Genomic DNA, 21,127 nt, shown 5'->3' with positions numbered 1-21,127 from the left:
TGTTTTAAGATCAACAGGGATGTTCTCGAACGACGAAAGCTTCATCTTTGTTGTATCCGGGGACGAAATCTTCATTATTAATTTATCAGGCGACGAAAACTAATGCGGGATCTTATTCATGTTTGTATTTATCTTACTCGGTGTTTAAAATCCCTTGAAATGTATCCGAACTCTATTAGCCCCCTATTAAAAATGTTTTTATGTCGACAAGGGATGAAACCCAAAGAATATTTAGTTTGGTACGATTAGAATACAACACACGAAATCCAAATAGTAAATGATTAGAATAAGATCTTTTCTAGTAACGCATTCATTCAAATCTCACACGCGGGTCAAGTACACAGAGACACATCACACAAGAGGCAGGTAGCCCAACTTATTCTTTTCTTTTGTTTTCAGTGTATAAACTTCAAGGGCGCATCCGCCATTATTTATCCGTGTCTCAAATTTCTTAAGAATCTCTCAACCACAAAACTGACACTCTAAGTTCATTCTCCTCCTATCTTCCTAGTTCATTCACATGATGGGTCTTTCTGATTCGGTTGAATTTTATGTGTTTTAGCTAATTTTTGTAGGTATCACTGATTGATTTATTATAACATTTGATTACCTCTATTAGCTCGATTTCTTGATGTTCAGATTTAATACACTTCAATGCTGCTTGGGTTTTCATCAAAATTAGAAAAAGAAAAAAATTCCCGAGAGATATGATGTTGTTCGTCTATGTAGATTAGGTGTTTGTATAATTGCGTTAAAGAAAATAATTCCCAGCTTTAAAATTTTCATACTTGTTTTATTTTTATGGTTGCAGGTCTTATATATATAATATATATGAGAGTGACCTTCTGTGGCAAATTCAGTACATATTTCCACCTTTGCAGTTGGTTATGGCAGTAAGAAACTGATTCAAATAACATAGATATAAGACTGGGAACAGTATAAAATAATGATTGTTTCGGCTCTTTTAACTTGTGTCGGGATTAATCTTGTCATATGTGTTTTGTATTTCACATTCTATTCTATACTAAGGAAGCAACCAAGTTACAATCATGTATATATTCCACGGTTGGTTGCCGAAGGAAAAACAAAGAAGAGTAGTGGTGATTTCCATTTGGATAGGCTATTGCCTTCTACAGGCTGGGTTAGAAGGGCATGGCAGCTCTCAGAAGACGATCTTTTGTCGACTACAGGTTTGGATGCTGTTGTCTTTATGCGTATTTTCACATTCAGGTAAATTTTATACATGATTATTACAAACAATTATATTTTATATCTTTGCGAAAAGGGTGTTCTTATTAACTGAACAATTTGGTCTCTTGGGCAGTGTAAAAGTATTTACAGTTGCTGCTGTTATTGGGATCTTTATCCTTCTTCCAATTAACTATTTTGGGACTCAGATACATGCCTCGGACTTTGCCGATATTCCAAATAAGTCTTTGGACTTGTTCAGCATTGCAAATGTAAATGATGGCTCAAAAAGGTATTACTCCCTTGACCTTTTCGTCATATGTCAGGTAGAAAACATGGGTAGAATTGTGGGTAATTATTGTTAAAAAGGCTTCCTAAAGCTTGAAGTGGTTAATTTGTGAATGAAAGTCTTGTTTTGTAATCGACTTCCTAATATTATCATTTTAGAAGAGATTTTCAGCATCATATTGCAATTCTTCTTGCAGGTTATGGGTTCACTTCTGTGTTGTATATTTTATCACGGCATTTGTTTGCTATCTTCTTTTTATAGTAAGTTATTTCTTTCAGATTTTTAGATAAATTTCAAAATTTCTCTTCAGTACTATTAGGCACCGTCCTGGATTTAGAGATTTGACATTTCCTTCTTGTAACCCATATTGAAAACATTTTGTAGTGAAGATTTAACATTTCTTTTGATATCAATTATGCAGGAATACAAATATATTTCATCAACAAGAATTGCTTATTTTTATGCGTCCAAACCTCAGCCACATCAGTTCACCGTTTTAGTTCGTGGTGTCCCTGTATCCCGACTTGGCAAGTTCAGCGAAAGTATTAGGAGTTTTTTTATGGAATATCACCCTTCTACCTATTTGTCACATACGGTGGTCAACACACCAAGCAGAATCAAGAGTCTTATCGTAAGGATATTTTCTAAGAGTTTACTTGGTTTCTCCTTGCACTTCAGATGCTAAATTAAATTCTGAACTCTCGCATGGTGTTTCCCTTGCATTTTCTCCTGATTTATTGCACATTTCTAGACTGGTATGGAGAACTTGCGATCACCCGCTTAAAGCAAATACTCCTTATAAGAAATTTCACCCTGTCGGATTCTTAGATTTGTTTGAGCAGGATGTTGATAGTTAAGCCATCATTAAAATGAAGTTAGGTAATTTGGAGGAACATTTGAGTGCCTCGCAGATGTTTCACTGGCAGGAGAGAGATGTGTTGCTATATGGGGTGGTTTATTATGACCACTATTCTGGTTGTTACATGTCTAGTCACTGAACAATCTATCCAATACTTTACTGCAAAAAAAGAAAAAACTGATGCCTTAAACAGAAAATCATATTTCAAATGACTTCTTACCAGTGTTAATATTATTCTTCCGTCAGAGTACCAGATTTTCCCACTTATCAAGTGTTTAATGCTATATGGGGTTTAAGTTACCAGAATACCAGACCATTCAAATTATGTAATCCAACATGTGCAGTGGCACAGGTCGATAGAACTCAGGTTTCAGTAGGAAAAATGCTAGGTAGCATTGAGTAACATCTTGGGTCCTCTAACTTGGTTAGGGAGTGGTCGTCCTTTAAAGGGATAGGTTTTCCACAATAACCCTTTTGTCGCAATTTCATTGGGCCGCTCATCTGGTAGTTGTGCATTTTCAGTTTTCACTTTTAGATCCACATGCTGTCAGAATATGTACTTCAAAAGAATGGCATACTATTTATTTTCCTGAGTCTTCATATGTCCTATTCACTGTTCTTTTGCATTGAGTAATACTAGATGTCCCCTTTGATTCTATATCTGCTTCAATTTGGCAGGAAGTACCTGCAGCATTTGTTTCCTTCAAAACCCGCTATGGTGCTGCAGTTGTCTCCGACATGCGTCAGTCAGATAATCCCACTGAGTGGGTCACAGAGCAGGCACCTGAGCCTCATGATGTTTATTGGCCATTCTTCTCTCCGTCGTTCATGCAGAGATGGATTTCCAAGCTGGTGGTTGTTGTTTTATCAATTGTTCTTACGGTTCTGTTCCTTATTCCCGTTGTATTTGTTCAAGGTCTTGCCAATCTGGATAAACTGAAGACGCTGTTTCCTTTTCTGGAAGGCATACTTAACATGTAAGTGTCTAATCTTGAAATGCGTATTTCACAAGTCTTAGATTCTTTCAGGTTCATTTCAGTTTCACAGAATTTCAGGGTAACTGCAGCTACCTCTTGTTGCATCCGGTGCTTCTGCATATAATCAAAGTTGGTTTATGTTATTACCCAAGTACATAAAGTTCAATGCAGAAAATCTAATTGATATTTTTTTACAATATGCAGAACTTTCGTAAGTCAAGTGATCACAGGTTATCTGCCGAGTCTCGTACTTACTTTGTTCTTAAAAATTGTGCCTCCCATCATGATGCTCTTTTCGTCCATGCAAGGCTTTAGTTCCTATAGTAGGATAGAGAGAAGTGCTTGCACTAAAGTACTCATCTTTACTGTATGGAACATCTTTTTTGCCAACGTACTCTCTGGATCAGCTATTAGGCAAGTGGATACTTTCCTTGAACCAAAGAACATTCCCATAAAGCTTGCTGTGCTTGTTCCAGCACAGGTAAGGATGTATTAAAGATCTTTTTCTGTTACCGTTTTGTATATTATTCTGTTTTTCAGCAAGATACCTCAGTTATGAATCAGTTGTGCTATGAAACTCTTGATAGGATTACTGTAACCCATTCTGGATACTTGATTTATCAAGCTTACCTTATTGCTTGATTATGTTTCCTCTACAGGCATCGTTCTTTATTGCTTATGTTGTCACTAATGGATGGACGAGTCTATCATCGGAAATCTTCAGAGTGGCTCCTCTTCTTTGTACTTCGGTTAAAAACTGTGTAGGAAGTCATGATGACGAAGCTCCATCTCTTCCTTTCCACAGTGAAGTCCCGAGAATTCTTTTTTTTGGACTTCTCGGCCTTACGTATGTCTTCCTAGCTCCATTGATTCTGCCTTTTCTCTTGGCTTATTTCTGTCTTGGATACATTATCTATCGTAACCAGGTTAGAATAACTCTTTCACACATGTATGCCTAACATAATACTTCGTAGTAGTTTTTATGCTTTGTAAATTCTAGCAAATAACATCTGGAAATCATTTTGCAGTTACTAGATGTATATGAACCAAGATATGAAAGTGGCGGCAAGTTGTGGCCTACTGTTCATAATTCGACAATATTTTCTCTTCTGTTACTGCAAACTATTGCAATTGGGATATTTGGATTGAAGAAGCTTCCCGTTGCATCAACCTTAATTCTCCCACTTTTGATTATCACTCTTTTATTCAACGAATACTGTCGGAAACGTTTCTTACCAATTTTCGATTCCCATTCTGCTGAGGTACTATTAATCATTCTTTAACTGCTAATCAAGAAATTGAACTTAAATTTTTCGTGTATCAACGAGTATTGACTCGTAATATTGTGCATTTGGTACAGAGTGTGATAAAGAAAGACAGAGACAATGACAACGATCCTACAATGCCTGAATTTCTGGAGAAACTTCCGACTGCTTATAGGGATCCAGCTCTGAAGCCAAATCAGGAGTCTGCAGGGAATCAAGACCACAGTACTCCCCTTCTTTCTTCTGTTTAAGTTTCTAATAAAAAAAATTCACATTCTTGTTCCACAATAGTAAGGTAAATTTGAAACTGTTAATAAAAAAATTTCACATTCTAATAAAAGACCACAGTCCATTGTGATCGAATAAAGCGAGAAAGATTGTTGTTGTTTTTGCTCTATCAAAATAAAAAAATTCTTTTGGTGTAGGATTAGCTTCGGCTTTTACAGTCACTTTTTTTTGGCTAATATAAACTAAAAATATGTTGCTTTTTTTCTTCTTCTGGAATTGCAAAAAAAAGGATGTGAAACACCAATGAATTGTAATTGATGCCAGAAATGAGATTATTTATTGTTATTAGTTTATTGCCATATCTTGCATTGTTCAAATAGCTTCGAAATGATTCTTTTCTTCTTTTCCTTGAAGCATAGTTAGCATAAGATTATTTCACAAAGTTCCAAGTGGAAGCTGGAGAACAGTCATCAATCATGGAATTAAGATGTAATCTCCTGGAAGCTCACTTTTTATTAAAACACTTCTAACTTTCAAGATGTCATCCTCCTCCTCGGGAAAGCTTGCCCAATTCTGACAATTTCATCAAGTTGTCTATTTATTTTGTACTCGTTTGCTCAGGCGAACAGCAAATCCGATACTCTCTAGGACATCGAGTTGTCGGATACAGCGGTGGCCTAGAAGCTTGTGTTGGTTGGGCATTCTAATGGTAACATAATAAAGTAATTCATGATTGATTTGCCCCTTGCATGGGTCTGCCCCTGAGTGCAAGATTCATTCACACTAGGAAAAGGGATGAAACCCAAAGAATATTTATGAAGGTTTGGTATGACAAATCAGTAGATACAACCAGCAAGTCGCCCATTACGTGAAATCCAAATAGTAAATAATTCATTTGTAAAGCTAATGAAAATGATTAGAACCTTAGAAAAGAAAGTAGTTTTCTCAAAATAGTAAAGCATTCATATTATGCTATATCACACGCGGGTCAATTAGACAGAGACACATGCACAGAAGGGCAAGTAGCTCAACTTATTCTTTTGTTTTCAGTATATAAACGGCAAGGGCGCAATCCGCCATTATTTCTTTGTGTCACAAATTTCTCAACCACAAAAACTGACACTGTAAGTTCACTCTCCACCTATCTTCCTAATTCATTCACGTGCTGGGTCTTTCTGATTTGGTTGAATTTTATGTGTTTCAGCTAATTTTTCTAGGATTTTATTGGAGCTATATATGGTAACCTAGTATCACTTATTGATTTGTTTGTACAATTTGATTACTTTTATTAGCTAAATTTCTTGATTTTCAGATTTAATGAACCTAAACTCAACTTGGAAATTATTTTTTGTTTTGTTTTGAGAGATACGGTGTTATCATTTTATGTAGATGAAATGTTGGGTAATTGCGTTAAAAAAAATAATTCCCAGCTTTAAGTTTTTCATACTTGTTTTAAATTTTTGTTTGCAGGTTTTATATATGAGAGTGAAATTCTGTGGTAATTCAGTACATATTTCCACCTTTGCAGTTGTTTATGGCAGTGAGAAACTGATTCACGAAACATAGATATAAGATGATTGTTTCGGCTCTTTTAACTTCTGTGGGAATTAATATTGTCATATGTGCTTTATATTTCACATTGTATTCTATATTAAGGAAGCAACCAAGTTACAATCATGTATATATTCCCCGCTTGGTTGCCGAAGGAAAAGCGAAGAATAGTGGTGATTTCCATTTAGATAGGCTATTGCCTTCCACAGGTTGGGTTAAAAGGGCATGGCAGCTCTCAGAAGACGATCTTCTGACGAGTACAGGTTTGGATGCTGTTGTCTTTATTCGCATTCTCACATTCAGGTAACTTTATATATGATTATTACTAACAATTATCTTTTATAACTTTGCAAAACGAGTGTTTATATTAACTGAACAATTCGATCTCTTGTGCAGTATAAAAGTCTTTACAGTTGCTGCTGTTATTGGGATCTTTATCCTTGTTCCAATTAACTATTTTGGGACTCAGATAAGCGCCTCGGACTTTGCCGATATTCCAAATAAGTCCTTGGACTTGTTCAGCATTGCAAATGTAAATGATGGCTCAAAAAGGTATTACTCCCTGGACCTTTTAGTCATATCTCAGGTAGAGAACATGTGTAGAATTGTGGGTAACTTTTGTTAAAAAGGCTTCCTAAAGCTTGAAGTGGTTAATTTGTGAATGAAAGTCTTGTTTTGTGATCGACTTCCTAATATTATCGTATTAGCAGAGATTTTCAGCATCATATTACCTTTCATCTTGCAGGTTATGGGTTCACTTCTGTGTTGTATATTTTATCACAGCATTTGTTTGCTATCTTCTTTTTATAGTAAGTTGTTTCTTTCAGATTCTTTGATAAATTTGTCTTCTGAGCAATTAGGCACTGTCCTGGATTTGGAGATTTTAACATCCTTCTTGTAACCCATATTAATATAAAAGTTGCTAGAATAGTGAAAACATTTTGGAGTACAGATTTAACATTTCTTTTGATATCAATTTTGCAGGAATACAAATATATTTCCTTAAAAAGAATTGCTTGTTTTTACGCATCCAAACCTCAGCCACATCAGTTCACCGTTTTAGTTCGTGGCGTCCCTGTATCCCGACTTGGCAATTTCAGCGAAAGTATTAGGAGTTTTTTTATGGAATATCACCCTTCTACCTATTTGTCACATACGGTGGTCAACACACCAAGCAGAATCAAGAGTCTTATCGTAAGGATATTTTCTAAGAGTTTACTTGGTTTCTCCTTGCACTTCAGATGCTAAATTAAATTCTGAACTCTCGCATGGTGTTTCCCTTGCATTTTCCTCCTGATTTATTGCACATTTCTAGACTGGTATGGAGAACTTGCGATCACCCGCTTAAAGCAAATACTCCTTATAAGAAATTTCACCCTGTCGGATTCTTAGATTTGTTTGAGCAGGATGTTGATAGTTAAGCCATCATTAAAATGAAGTTAGGTAATTTGGAGGAACATTTGAGTGCCTCGCAGATGTTTCACTGGCAGGAGAGAGATGTGTTGCTATATGGGGTGGTTTATTATGACCACTATTCTGGTTGTTACATGTCTAGTCACTGAACAATCTATCCAATACTTTACTGCAAAAAAAGAAAAAACTGATGCCTTAAACAGAAAATCATATTTCAAATGACTTCTTACCAGTGTTAATATTATTCTTCCGTCAGAGTACCAGATTTTCCCACTTATCAAGTGTTTAATGCTATATGGGGTTTAAGTTACCAGAATACCAGACCATTCAAATTATGTAATCCAACATGTGCAGTGGCACAGGTCGATAGAACTCAGGTTTCAGTAGGAAAAATGCTAGGTAGCATTGAGTAACATCTTGGGTCCTCTAACTTGGTTAGGGAGTGGTCGTCCTTTAAAGGGATAGGTTTTCCACAATAACCCTTTTGTCGCAATTTCATTGGGCCGCTCATCTGGTAGTTGTGCATTTTCAGTTTTCACTTTTAGATCCACATGCTGTCAGAATATGTACTTCAAAAGAATGGCATACTATTTATTTTCCTGAGTCTTCATATGTCCTATTCACTGTTCTTTTGCATTGAGTAATACTAGATGTCCCCTTTGATTCTATATCTGCTTCAATTTGGCAGGAAGTACCTGCAGCATTTGTTTCCTTCAAAACCCGCTATGGTGCTGCAGTTGTCTCCGACATGCGTCAGTCAGATAATCCCACTGAGTGGGTCACAGAGCAAGCACCTGAGCCTCGTGATGTTTATTGGCCATTCTTTTCTCCGTCGTTCCTGCAGAGATGGATTTCCAAGCTGGTGGTTATTGTTTTATCAATTGTTCTTACGGTTCTGTTCCTTATCCCCGTTGTATTAGTTCAAGGTCTTACCAATCTGAATCAACTGAAGAAGCTGTTTCCTTTTATGAAAGGCATACTTAACATGTATGTATCTACTCTTGAAATGTGTACTTCCAGTCTTAGATTCTTTTGGGTTCATTTCAGTGATGCAGAATATCGAGGTAACTGGAGCAACCTCTTGTTGTATCCGGTGCTTCTGCATGCTTAATTAAGTTAGTGTATGTTATTACCCAAGAAGATAAAGTTCTATGCAGAAAATCAATTGATGTTTTTTTTACAATATGCAGAACTTTCGTAAATCAAGTGATTACAGGTTATCTGCCGAGTCTCATACTTACTTTGTTCTTAAAAATTGTGCCTCCCATCATGATGCTCTTGTCGTCCATGCAAGGCTTTAGTTCTTATAGTAGAATAGAGAGAAGTGCTTGCACTAAAGTACTCATCTTTACTGTATGGAACATCTTTTTCGCCAACGTACTCTCCGGATCAGCTATTATGCAATTCAATGATTTGCTTGAACCAAAGAACATTCCCATGAAGCTAGCTGTGGCTGTTCCCGCGCAGGCAAGGATATATTAAAGATCTTTTTCTGTTACTGTTGTGTATATTATTCTGTTTTTCAACATATTTCTAGGATTACTGTAACCCATTCTGGATACTTGATTTATCAAGCTTACCCTATTGTTTGATTATATTTCTCTACAGGCATCGTTCTTTATTGCTTACGTTGTCACTAATGGATGGACAAGTCTATCGTCAGAAATCTTCAGAGTGTCTCCTCTTCTTTGGACTTCGCTTAAAAATTGTGTAGGAAGTCATGATTTCGACCCTCCATCTCTTCCTTTCCACAGTGAAGTACCAAGAATCCTATTTTTTGGGCTTCTCGGCCTAACATATGTCTTCCTAGCTCCGTTGATTCTGCCTTTTCTCTTGGCTTATTTCTGTCTTGGATACATTGTCTACCGTAACCAGGTTAGAATAAGTCTTTCATACATGTATGCCTAACATAATACTTCGTAGTTATGCTTTACAAATTCTAGCAAATAACATCTGGAAATCATTTTGCAGTTACTAGATGTATTTGAACCAAGATATGAAACTGGCGGCAAGTTGTGGCCTACTGTTCATAATTCGACAATATTTTCTCTTCTGTTACTGCAAACAATAGCAATTGGGATATTTGGATTGAAGAAGCTCCCTGTTGCATCAACCTTAATTCTCCCACTCTTGATTATCACTCTTTTATTCAACGAATACTGTCGGAAACGTTTCTTACCAATTTTCGAGTCCCATTCTGTTGAGGTACCATTAATCATTCTTTATCTGCTAATCAAGAAATTGAACCTAAATTCTTATTGGATTTCGTTATTTTTAGTTTTCGTGTATCAACGGATATTGACTCGTAATATTGTCCATTTGGTACAGAGTGTGATCAAGAAAGACAGAGAAAATGAAAACGATCCTACAATGCCTGAATTTCTGGAGAACCTTCCCACCGCTTATAGGGATCCAGCTCTGAAGCCAAACCAGGAATTTGCAGGGTACCACAGTACTCCCCTTCTTTCTTCTGTTTAAGTTTCTAATTCAAATTTTATACATTCTTGTTACACAATACTGAGGTAAATTTGAAAATGTTGATGTAAGTTGTGTTAAAATTGTCCATTGTGCTCGAATAAAGCGAAAAAGCAGCAATTTATGGGGGTGAATGTTTGTTGTAGAATAGTAGTAATAATAACAAAAAAGGCTTATGTTAAATGTTTGAGCTTTAAGATTATTATCATACCTTGTATTTTCAAATTTAACATAGTTTTGAAATGGATCTTCTCTTATTTCACAAAGTTCCAAGTGGAAGCTGGAATCTTGGAATTAAGATGTAATCTCCTGGAAGCTCACTATAATGCTTGTTTATTAACACTAGCTAACTTTCAAGAAGTCATGATCCACGGAAGGACTTGCCCAATTTTGACGATTTCATATTTATTTTGTACTCTTTTGCTCAGGCAAACAGAAACATCCGATATTCCCTAAGACATCAAGTTGTCAGATACATCGGTGTCCTAGAAGCCTGTGTTGATTAGGTCGTTCGTTCTCATAGAAATGTAATAAAGTCCTCTCTCCGTTACTTTTTAATAGGCCAGTTTCTATAAATAAATATTTCAAAAACAATAGGTCAGTTTTCTAATTGGAAAGTCAAATGTTACTTTAATTTTCTGGGATCACTTTTCTTTTAACTTCTTTTGATGATAAGTATTATGTGGATCATTTCACTTATTTCTTTGGCTGACAAGTGTTATGGGGACCATTTCACTTCACTTTTTTTATTGACAAGTGTGTAGAAGACCACTTTCAATAATTAATTCTCTTAATTTTCTTAATTATTTCAAAAAAAGAAACTGACCTACTAAAAAATCACGGAGGAAGTAATTTATAAATGATTCGCCCCTTATTTGGGGCTTTGCCCCGAGTGCAAGATTCATTCGCACTAGGAAAACCAAATGCTAGCTTAGGGCAGCTTACTTAAGATGCCTCACAGTTTCTTTTGTCTGCCTGTTTGCGCTGCACATCAGCACTGTGTCGCGTCGAGTCGTAATAGTGTACTGTGTTCGTGCAACTTTCAGCAGCCACATACTCTCCCTAATTGCCGATTTAACTTTTGTTTTGATATTGCAACTTTTGTGCTTTGAGCCGAATTACTTCTGACAAAAAGATTGTACTTAAGAACTGGACACAGGTGAGGTTAAAAGATGAGCATTTGAACTCGCCAAAAGGGATCAACTAATTTGAAACCGTTAAATGAACGCGGTATGAGAAAGCTGTTTCACTCCCAGCTCGATAATGTGCGACGAAAAGCCAATTACAAATTTGAGAAAATGTTAGATAAGTAAAAACAAAGCTAAATGAATATATTATTTGGCTAACGTAATTACACAATTAAATAGATTATAATTTTTTTTATTTTTTATTTTAAGAAAAACTATTTATTAAAAGAGAATTTTTTTTTTTTTGTAGTATCCAACATTTTTTGTGGGGCATTGAAGAAATCGTTTACATTTTGTTCTTCTTCTGCAATGACAAACACTATATCTACGTCTCCTTATATTATAGAGTATTATATTGTAGGAATCTTATTTATTTTTTAAAGCTCAAAGTCCTGAATATCCAACTTCGTCCCCATTTTGATCAATTTTTCCTTTGGCATCTTGCTTTAGCATCCATTTCTTGTATATGTTGCATAGAATTTCCGTATCCCGTAGATCAAAAATGGGTTCCTTAGATATCATGTTTATGTAACATACGAGGCAAGGCATATCCAACATGCAACCACTTGCAAAAGGTGTATTGTGTCTATTGACCAAGTAGTAAGAACTTCACATATACTAGTGACGTATCATATACTCCATGACAAAACCTCCATATGGTCTGATATGAAGTAAGAAGACAAGCAGGTAACAACAACAAGCTAGCATCAACAAAATTTAATCATTTCGCACTCACTCTATAAATTCACCAACCTAGTTAGCTAGACATGAGCTAAGAGAAAAAGAGAGATCAAATACAGTATATAACTATTAATGTTCATAAGAACCCAAGCATAATTAATTAACCTCCTCCCTCTTCTAGCTAGAAAGAAAGACATGGCGAGGAAAAGAAAGACAATTGAGGAACCAGAAGATATTGCTCAAGAGCATCAGTGTAGTAATGATAATACTAAGGAGCTAGTAAAAGAAGTAGCAGCATTAAATGGAGGAAGACGAGGCCGTAAACGATTCGTTGGTGTTCGGCAAAGACCATCAGGACGTTGGGTAGCTGAAATCAAAGATACCATACAAAAGATTAGGGTTTGGTTAGGTACCTTTGATACAGCTGAAGAAGCAGCTAGAGCTTATGATGAAGCTGCATGTTTACTACGTGGTTCCAATACACGAACAAACTTTTGGCCTTCTTTTAATTCTTCTTCTTCTGCTCCTTTAACACCAGCTCTTCCTTCAAAGATATCTAACCTTCTTCTTCACAAACTCAAGTCCAGCAGAAACAATCTCAACTCTTCTGGTTCAATCTCTAATCATCAGCAACAACAACTCCCCCACCACCAACAACAACAACTTAATGAAACAGATGAACTAGCACATGAAACCCAGCTGACCGAATTCTTCGATGAACCCGCAAGTTATACAACTGCTGCTCCTACTACTACTTACAGTGATTATATGAATACGTTAAGTTTTGATGAGTTAAGTTTAAATGGAGAATACCAAGATCCAGTAGTAGGAGATATGGGTATGGAGTACAAGTGGGGTAGTCCTAGTGATCATCTAAGTACTGATAGTGCTAGTAACTATTACTTGGAAGGAGAAGGAGAGAAGGAAGAAAAACTTGTTGGAGAAGATCAAGGACAGATGTTTATAGACGATCAGTTCCAAGATGATAATGATGTTGTTATGGATTTTCAATTTATAGATGCTGCTGCAGCGGGGTCGTCATCGTTGCCTAGTTGTTACTATCCTTTTGAGATAGCAGAAGATATCACGGAGCCAATCGAACAAGAAAACCATGAGGACATTGAGTGTGATAGAAATCAGCCTGAGATGCTTAGAGCAGCCATGAAAAGAATGAAATATGAAAGGATATCTTCTGCATCGCTTTATGCTTTCAATGGTATACCCGAGTGTTTAAAGTTGAGGCTTGGTTCAGAATATGATGATCTAGAAGGTAGAGCTGGAAGGTTTATTAGTAGTAACTTAGCAAGTGGTACTACTTGTGAGCATAACAAGGAAGAGAAGAAAATTGATGAAGAACAAGAAGTTCAAAATGCAGAAGCAGTTCAAGTTGAAAATAAGCAGGAGCAAAGCCCTACAGAGACCTTGATAGATGTTGGACAATCACCTTCTTCTCCTCCATTGACTGTGTCCTCGTTGTCACCATCTTCTTCCTCGAGCGATGACGGAGAATTATCGCTTTGGAGCTCTCTTGATGATCTTTCTCCGATATGCCTCGTTGCTTAAATAGTTATCAGGTAGGGAGAGACTTAATCGGATAAATGTGTATGTTCTGCGTCACACTAATGGTGGATACGAAATGAGGGTTGACCAGTAGTATACCTAAAGTACTTTTGGGAGTAGAATCTAAATGCATTAGAGGACTATTAGCACAAGCCACAAGGCTACTTTCTTCCCATGAATCAAATATTAATGCAAATGCTATTTTAAATTGAAGTTTATTGTAGTAAACTGTTAATTGAATAAATGCAGTAGTCTTTAAAGCTTTTATTTAAGCGCACGGTACCATTTATCAAGACTGTATGGCGGTATGAATGTATGATATATTTTTTATGAGAGCGATATGACAGGAAGATGTAAATCATCCTCACAAGATTCAGTTCTGATTAAGGGAGACCATCAGTTCTTTTGTCACCAAATTTCCAGTCTTGACCTCACTTTGTTAGCTAATAAGAACGCATGCATGCTTCAAGAAAGAAAAGAACCCATCCGCTGGATCAGATAGGGGTACAGGTACTTCAAGCTCAAGCTCACAGTTATACTGGCCTTCAGCCATTGTTAAACCTGTTAAGAGAATGATTGTCTACAGTAATATCTTCACCTGGATTTTCTAGACCATATGCATCATTAAAAGAACGATTTTTTTTGGGACCATGATTTTTTGGGGACCATGGTTTTATTTTGGATAAAAGACATTAGAAATAATTTTAAATCACCCCATATCTAATTATTTATTTAATACCTAATTTATCCTCTTAATTAATTTTAGGTTATGATTAGTGAATGATTTAGTTAAAATAATTAGTGAGATTAAATTAAAAGATGGGTTTATTATTAGTTGAGTAGAATTATTGAGAGAGTAAAGTTAGAGAAGATGAAGGAGAAAAACATGGAAAATAAAATTTTTTTCCAATTCACTAAGTTTGAGTATTCAAATGATGAAAACTCATCTGATTCTTCATCTCCATCCTCTCCTAGAATATTTGTTAATCTTCAAAATAATCCGGATTTGAACTGGATTTTGAACAGCTCGGTTATTTTATTTGAAGAACAAGTAACCGAACTCATCTGAAGTTGTAGTTCGGTTGCCCCATGAGATGAACAAGTAACCGAACTCATCTGAAAGTGTAGTTCGGTTACTTGTTCCAAACACGCAGGTTACCGAACTCTCAAATAATAGAATTTCTAGGAGTTACAGCGTTATGTTCGGTTGGTTCACAAACTGCATGCACTTTTGATCTAACCGAACTTTACGTAATATAAGAGTATATAAGTTTACAAAGTTCGGTTCTTTCGCAAACTTGAACCTAACAGCTAACCAACCGAATTCTGAGTTCGGTTTCTGCGATAAAATTGTGAAGTTACCGAACTTAACAAACAAAAAAAATGTAAAGTTCCAGCGTCTATTGGCTAAGTTCGGTTACTTTGTAATTTTAAAAGTTTTTGCGAACAAACCGAACTCTATTGGCTAAGTTCGGTTATTTTGGAACTCAACATAGTGGTCACAACAACACAGTTCGGTTAGACTGGATTTGTTTTTTTTCGGTTCTAAGGGTGGAGTTCGGTTACTTTGTAGTTTTAAAAATTTTTGCGAAACAACCGAATAGAGAGTTCAGTGACTTATTTTTAAATCCAATGGAACCGAACTGTTCTTCGTGTTATTCATTTTCAAGAAGTTCGGTTAGTAAACTAGGATTTTTTGGAAAATCGGCCTAACCGAACATGGCTCTGTAACTCCTATTAAAACCCTATTTTGATGATTTCTATTCGATTGAAGCAATCAAAATCAAATTAAAGTGAAGGGTTTGTTGGAAAATACCTCCGGAATGGTCCCATGGCAGAATCAGGTTGCGGCTGACGTCTTTTATACTCGATAAAATTATTATGTAACCGAACTTAATTGTGATTGCATTGATGTTGTTACATTTCTTAAGTAGGCGGTGGTGGTGGGAGGAGGTGGTGGTAATCGGTGGTTGGTGGTGGTGATAATCGGAGGTGGTGGTGGTAATCGGCGGCGGTGGTGATCGGTGGTGGTGATAATCGAAGGTGGTGGTGGTGGTGATCGGCGGTGATCGGCGGTGGGAGGAGGTGGTTATATATATATATATATATATATAGGTGGTTATTAGGTTGGTTTTAAATTAAATTAGGTTAAGGGTAGGTTAGTCATTTCAACGTTTTAGGACACCCCTTATCACTATAGGGAAGGTGGCCTAATAACACCATGGTTCCCTCAAAAAAACCATGGTCCCTAAAAAATTATTCCATTAAAAGATTTAGAAACATACAGGATCAAAAAGGAAAAGATTTGGGGGCCCTGAAAAAATAGGGGCCCGAAGCAACACTATTGGTCGCTTGTACCCAGGGCCGGTCCTGCAAACAGAGCAACACCGCTAGACTTTGTATATACAGCTTAAACAAAAGTTTTATTAATAAGTGTCCAAGGAGCTTCAGGATGAGATATTTTCTCTTTCTATTAGTGATCCTTAATGTCAAAGGACTCTCAACTGTGCAAGGAAAGCAGCACAAAGATCAAGGAATAGAAACTGCGGCCCACTGATCCTCTGTAGATCGAGTAGGTACTTATCATCACGAGTCTTGTAAAGCTGTTAATGAAACAGAATAAGCCATGTCAAATGCTGACGAATATGGAAAGTTACCTTTATCATTTTCTGACAGCGCTCCTAAGATATTGCAGTATTATTTATTAAGACATTTAAGTCACATTTGAGAAGCATTTGGTCAAACCATGTTGTACGAGCAAAATTCTATGACGACTTGAAGGAAGACTTAGCAAGAAGATTATAGTACCTGCACTTCAAACTTGACGACATTTTGTGAGCTGATGCCATCACTCTCAACAATGGCAGATTCATCCCCAAAGTAATGATCAACATGAATCAAATTGTCTACCATGCCTCCATGATGTCCAGGCGACCACCTGCACTTCATGTTATAGTGCCCAACCTTTTTCCAGCCCACATTGAGTTGTTGTAGAGCTTTGAGAACTTCTGTCATTATTTCACGAGGATGGGCTCGAGACTGCCACATTAACCAAATAATGCTATCAATAGTGAGTTCCTTTTTCTTTTCTTCTAATCAATGATGAATTAGCTGAAATTACTGCAAGAAAATTAAGAATGAAAATGGAACTTCATAAGAAAGATAAAAACTGAACCTGAAGTCCAAGTGCCCATTTCCTCTCAACTGGAAACTGAGTTCTTAACCCAATTCCTTGCTGCTCCAAATACCCTGGACTTCGTTGTGCAATGGGTGAACTAGCAGCATCAGCTGCATGGGTACGTGTGAAACCAGAGTCCTGGAGAGTTACCCATAAGAAAATAAATTAAAAGATTTTTCAATCAAGAAACATATATCTGATAGCATAATATGCGTGATAAATGTGCAGGAAACTTAACCCAACAATTGAAGGCTCCACAACAAAAGCAGAATGTTGGGTTCTGGGAAACCAAAATCGGTTTTCATCGAATTTTTTTAATCAATCAAAATGCATTTAACATTCATTAATGATACTGAAGACCAGATTGAAAGTGCGTAATAATATTCCTCACGGGGCACAATAATAATCAATGACATAGAAGAAGGCACATTCAGGAATGAAAAGCAAAGACAGAACAGGCAACATTTTATAACTAGGACAGATGAACCCACCATAGATTCCTGAAACTCAGCTCCAAGATAGCCACTGGTAGTGCGAAACCGGTTGTCCAATAACAAATAGTACGCAACAGTCCCCTGTAGTGATTAACAAGTTAAGCCAATACTAGATACATTACGGAATTAACAACAGTCATCAATATTTCAGTAACTTGATACCTCATTCTGTACTCTGTTGCGAAGAGATTCAACCAATTGATTTCTGTCAAATCCCATCTTAAGTACTTCTTGAAGTATGTCCTCATCAATCTGTGATGGAGAGAGAGGATAAAATATATTGCTTTATCTGTGCTATGAACCGTTGTAAGCAAATATTGCCAAAATGGACATCACTAGAAATGCCTCTACGAGTCAAAAAGGGAAAAATAGTAAAAAAAAAAAAGAAATCCTAGGATCCAAGCAAACTTTTCTAGTTGTCATACCTTTTTGGCCTGCTGCATCGTATCAGGTGGGGGAACAGCCAAATAACGTGGAAGATGAGCTTGAAACCACGCATGCTGACGGATCTCCAGAATGGTCATCCGTTTCATAGGGTCAACGACAAGCATCCTTGGGATCAAATCCCTTGCTCCAGGTGATAAATGGCTCGGTAGAGTATAGATTCCCCCCTGTAGAGAATTTTGGTATCAACTATTCAAACCTCTTTGAGGACAATATGTGACTAAATCCAGTGGGATGGAAAGACAGATAATCAGAACGACAACATCAGCAAAAATAGATTTTAATCTTTATTACTACATGATGCTTCTGTACTATATATACAGTCACATCGAACCAAATTGACCCAAAAGAAAGCAAACAGAAAGTAAAGACTACCTTAATTTTCTTGAATAGGTTAGGAATGTTTTCATCGTCAAAAGGAAGGGTACCACAAAGAAGCGCATACAAGATAACACCACAGCTCCAAATGTCTACCTCGGGCCCAGCATACAGTCTTCCAGAAATTACCTACAAAATATGACGGATCACAATTTGAAGCGTAAACCAAAGCTAACAGATTCCCAGCCTAAGTACCATACACAATTTCTAGGTTTAACGCAATACCTCAGGAGCAGCATAATTTGGGCTTCCACAACTTGTCTTCAGAAAATGACCATCCCGCATAATATTGCTCAATCCGAAATCAGCAATCTTGACGTTACCTTTCGAATCCAAAAGCAAATTTTCAGGCTTAAGATCCCGATGAACCACCATGTTTCTATGGCAATATTCGACACCAGAAATAATCTGCTTACAGACAAAAAATGATATAAGACTTCCTCAACAGTCAATAATATAAGCACACGCAGAAAACTAAAAATAAGAGACATAAATACCTGCTGGAAAAAATTGCGAGCTTCATCTTCCTGTAACCTACCCTTCTCTACAATATAATCGAACAGCTCTCCAGACTTCACATACTCCATCACAACATAGATATCGGTTTGTGTTTCTATAACCTCATAAAGTCGTATAATATGTGGGTGCATGAACAATCTCAAGATTTTGATTTCTCTCCTCACTGCATGAAATGAAACACATCAGTCGAGAATCAACCACATGGCGCCTTTGTTTTGCGCAAATCAAATAAGCCATATGTTTGGATAGCTGAACTACGAATGTGAACAACGATTAGAAAGATGAAGACAACAATAATTCAAAAACAGAAACGGAATATCTGAGATGTGGCTTTCCTAAGTGAACAAACACATGAAAGAAGTGCTAAGATTGATGACAGCACCTTTTTCTTCCATATCCATGTTCTTTATCTTACGGCGGTTCAGGATTTTGATCGCAACCTTATGACCGGTTAGTGCATGCTCTGCAATTTTCACCTTCCCAAAGGAACCAATGCCAAGTGTCTTTCCAAGTTTATAATTCGATAAAAATGAATCCGCTGTGCCACCTTTGCCACCTGGTCCATCCATTTTCCTGATATCGGATATGATAAACATACACGAGTGAGATGCAGAATGAGAATGACGAACAAGAGAGGTATTCATAAGAAAGGATGGTCATCATGTGATAATGATTTCATCCAATGTAAATGGAAAGTGAACAGAGAGCACATGCATGCCAACCACACGTTGATGGTTAAGGAAGCTTTCTGAAAATCGGTCGAGCAGCTTTCGTGCCTCAGGTTTCGCACACAATTGATGGCCAATAAAGCAAGAATATAATGTGTAGGAAGTAGAATCTCACTTTTACTAACATATTACATGGAGACAATAAATTACAATATTATTTAAAACCTCCCACATAAACTTCACCAAATAGTTACTTACATAAGTAAGCCCAATTTTCCAATCAAGAAAGCAGCAGTTCTCTAGATGCCACTCTCTCGTAGTTACACTTAGGACATGTCCGCAAGCATTACATGGTTGGTCCAAACAGGATGCTAATTTAACCCACAAAAGCATGCTTTAAAAGGCGACTAGCTTTGCATTAAACCATCCGCCACATGTAGAAAGAAGTGATCAAAATGTTTTACATTCTAAAAACTTAATCGAAGAAACATGGGCATAACACCTAGAAAACCAAAGCAGCTTCTGTTGGTCGTAAATGAAAATAACAAATCTCAACCTAACAAGCATTCCCAGTAGATAATGCAGACATTGTCCTAACATAACAAGAACACTCATCACAAAAATCAATAACTCCCATGATAAATTCAGCAACATATAAAATGTTAACCACATCTGATATAGCAAAATCGAAATACGACCAACAAATGATTAACAGACCTATGTATGTATACTACAGAAGATGTAAGGTGCATCCTTTTTTTTTTTAATCTAATCCAGTAATTTCTCCTTCAGTCCTTCTCTTAACAGATATAATTTTGTATTCCTCATGTCACTCATGTATGTACTCAACAGAAAAACAATAAAAAATAAAAATCCAATCTTTGGCAAATAAAAGAGATTAGAATTGATGAACCAGAAAACCCTTTTCTCTAAACACTAAATGCATGTGAAATAATCATCAATTCACATAAAAAATAATTAAAACCCCCAAAATAAAAATCAATTTTAGCTAGATAATAAAGATCTAAAAATGGGAAAAATAAAAACCCAAGCATCAAACAAGAGAAACAGAGAGAGAAATAAAAGAACTTACAAGATAGATAGAGACGAGAATAACCCCAAGAAGAATCAAATTATAAGAAATAGATCTTTAAATTCTTCACCACCAATTAAAGAAAAAAACCACACAGAGGTAAATGAATGTGTTTGTATCTCTGCGAAGAGAAACGAAAGAGGAAAGGTGCAATGGAGAAGAAGGAGAGCCGCAGAGAAAGAGAGTGTTTTTGTGTTTTTCTTATCCTACGCCTGTTGTTGTTTCAGTATGTGTACATTGCGCACCCCTCCCCTCTTCTTCTCCTCTTTTTTTGACATAAACCAATCGTATGGTTCTTCTTTTCTATTTTATTATTTTTTGGGTGATTCTTCCTGACGTGTCGTCGATTCATTATTTTAGTTTTCTAGTTTTCTTTTTCCTCTTTTCTCTTCATGACGTGTCTACCCGGTTTGGAATCTATACCTGAGAAAGAAGATGTGCCCATAGAGAACTTCAACATATTATAAGGGCACCTGGCAAAAGAAATTCTCCATTTGTCCCAAGGCCAACCAATGTGGTGAGGGATTTTCCTTGGTTGCTTATTTAAAGCCAATGGAAATGAGTTTAAAGACAACCTCTTACCCATACTACATACTATACACAAACTCAACTTCCATTAAATACTGTAAAAAACGAAAGCAAATAAAAGAGTGAAAAAGACAAATATTAATGTAAAATGA

The 21,127-nt window shown here is 36.5% G+C and overlaps 4 protein-coding genes across 9 annotated transcripts; 3 read left to right on the top strand and 1 right to left on the bottom strand.

The window, feature by feature from the left end:
* The first annotated feature begins 243 nt into the window (after positions 1 to 243).
* On the top strand, positions 244 to 5,077 carry LOC113281704 (CSC1-like protein HYP1). Of its 4 annotated transcripts, none has more exons than XM_026530510.1 (10): positions 244 to 362; positions 812 to 1,230; positions 1,325 to 1,480; positions 1,674 to 1,737; positions 1,899 to 2,108; positions 3,015 to 3,313; positions 3,518 to 3,794; positions 3,973 to 4,239; positions 4,342 to 4,575; positions 4,674 to 5,077. In XM_026530510.1, the coding sequence occupies exons 2-10, from the start codon at positions 947 to 949 to the stop codon at positions 4,827 to 4,829; spliced, it is 1,947 nt and encodes a 648-aa protein (XP_026386295.1). In that variant the 5' UTR covers positions 244 to 362; positions 812 to 946; the 3' UTR covers positions 4,830 to 5,077. The 4 variants fall into 4 exon arrangements, with proteins under 4 accessions (XP_026386295.1, XP_026386293.1, XP_026386291.1 ...); XM_026530508.1 differs by lacking the exon at positions 244 to 362 and adding an exon at positions 403 to 571; XM_026530506.1 differs by lacking the exon at positions 244 to 362 and adding an exon at positions 403 to 575.
* Positions 5,078 to 5,720: 643 nt separating this feature from the next.
* Positions 5,721 to 10,428, top strand: LOC113281703 (CSC1-like protein HYP1). 2 transcript variants are annotated; one of them, XM_026530504.1, is made up of 10 exons: positions 5,721 to 5,930; positions 6,277 to 6,660; positions 6,754 to 6,909; positions 7,103 to 7,166; positions 7,342 to 7,551; positions 8,459 to 8,757; positions 8,961 to 9,237; positions 9,379 to 9,645; positions 9,742 to 9,975; positions 10,099 to 10,428. In XM_026530504.1, the coding sequence occupies exons 2-10, from the start codon at positions 6,380 to 6,382 to the stop codon at positions 10,246 to 10,248; spliced, it is 1,938 nt and encodes a 645-aa protein (XP_026386289.1). In that variant the 5' UTR covers positions 5,721 to 5,930; positions 6,277 to 6,379; the 3' UTR covers positions 10,249 to 10,428. The 2 variants fall into 2 exon arrangements, with proteins under 2 accessions (XP_026386289.1, XP_026386290.1); XM_026530505.1 differs by lacking the exon at positions 5,721 to 5,930 and adding an exon at positions 6,028 to 6,045.
* Positions 10,429 to 12,278: 1,850 nt separating this feature from the next.
* On the top strand, positions 12,279 to 13,919 carry LOC113277460 (ethylene-responsive transcription factor ERN2-like). Its single transcript, XM_026526549.1, has one exon. The coding sequence runs from the start codon at positions 12,309 to 12,311 to the stop codon at positions 13,674 to 13,676; it is 1,368 nt and encodes a 455-aa protein (XP_026382334.1). The 5' UTR covers positions 12,279 to 12,308; the 3' UTR covers positions 13,677 to 13,919.
* A 1,996-nt stretch (positions 13,920 to 15,915) lies between these two features.
* LOC113281702 (SNF1-related protein kinase catalytic subunit alpha KIN10-like) lies at positions 15,916 to 20,726 on the bottom strand. Of its 2 annotated transcripts, none has more exons than XM_026530502.1 (11): positions 20,448 to 20,726; positions 19,069 to 19,259; positions 18,665 to 18,849; positions 18,393 to 18,575; positions 18,165 to 18,296; positions 17,771 to 17,956; positions 17,508 to 17,597; positions 17,343 to 17,426; positions 16,849 to 16,989; positions 16,482 to 16,712; positions 15,916 to 16,276 (listed from the first exon to the last, which is right to left on the bottom strand). In XM_026530502.1, the coding sequence occupies exons 2-11, from the start codon at positions 19,253 to 19,255 to the stop codon at positions 16,163 to 16,165; spliced, it is 1,533 nt and encodes a 510-aa protein (XP_026386287.1). In that variant the 5' UTR covers positions 19,256 to 19,259; positions 20,448 to 20,726; the 3' UTR covers positions 15,916 to 16,162. The 2 variants fall into 2 exon arrangements, with proteins under 2 accessions (XP_026386287.1, XP_026386288.1); XM_026530503.1 differs by having other exon boundaries at positions 20,472 to 20,726.
* Between the last annotated feature and the right edge of the window lie 401 nt (positions 20,727 to 21,127).

The sequence above is a fragment of the Papaver somniferum genome, chromosome 5 (assembly GCF_003573695.1).
Source record: "Papaver somniferum cultivar HN1 chromosome 5, ASM357369v1, whole genome shotgun sequence".
Classification (NCBI taxonomy): domain Eukaryota; kingdom Viridiplantae; phylum Streptophyta; class Magnoliopsida; order Ranunculales; family Papaveraceae; genus Papaver; species Papaver somniferum.
This window is presented reverse-complemented; position numbering and strand designations above follow the sequence as displayed.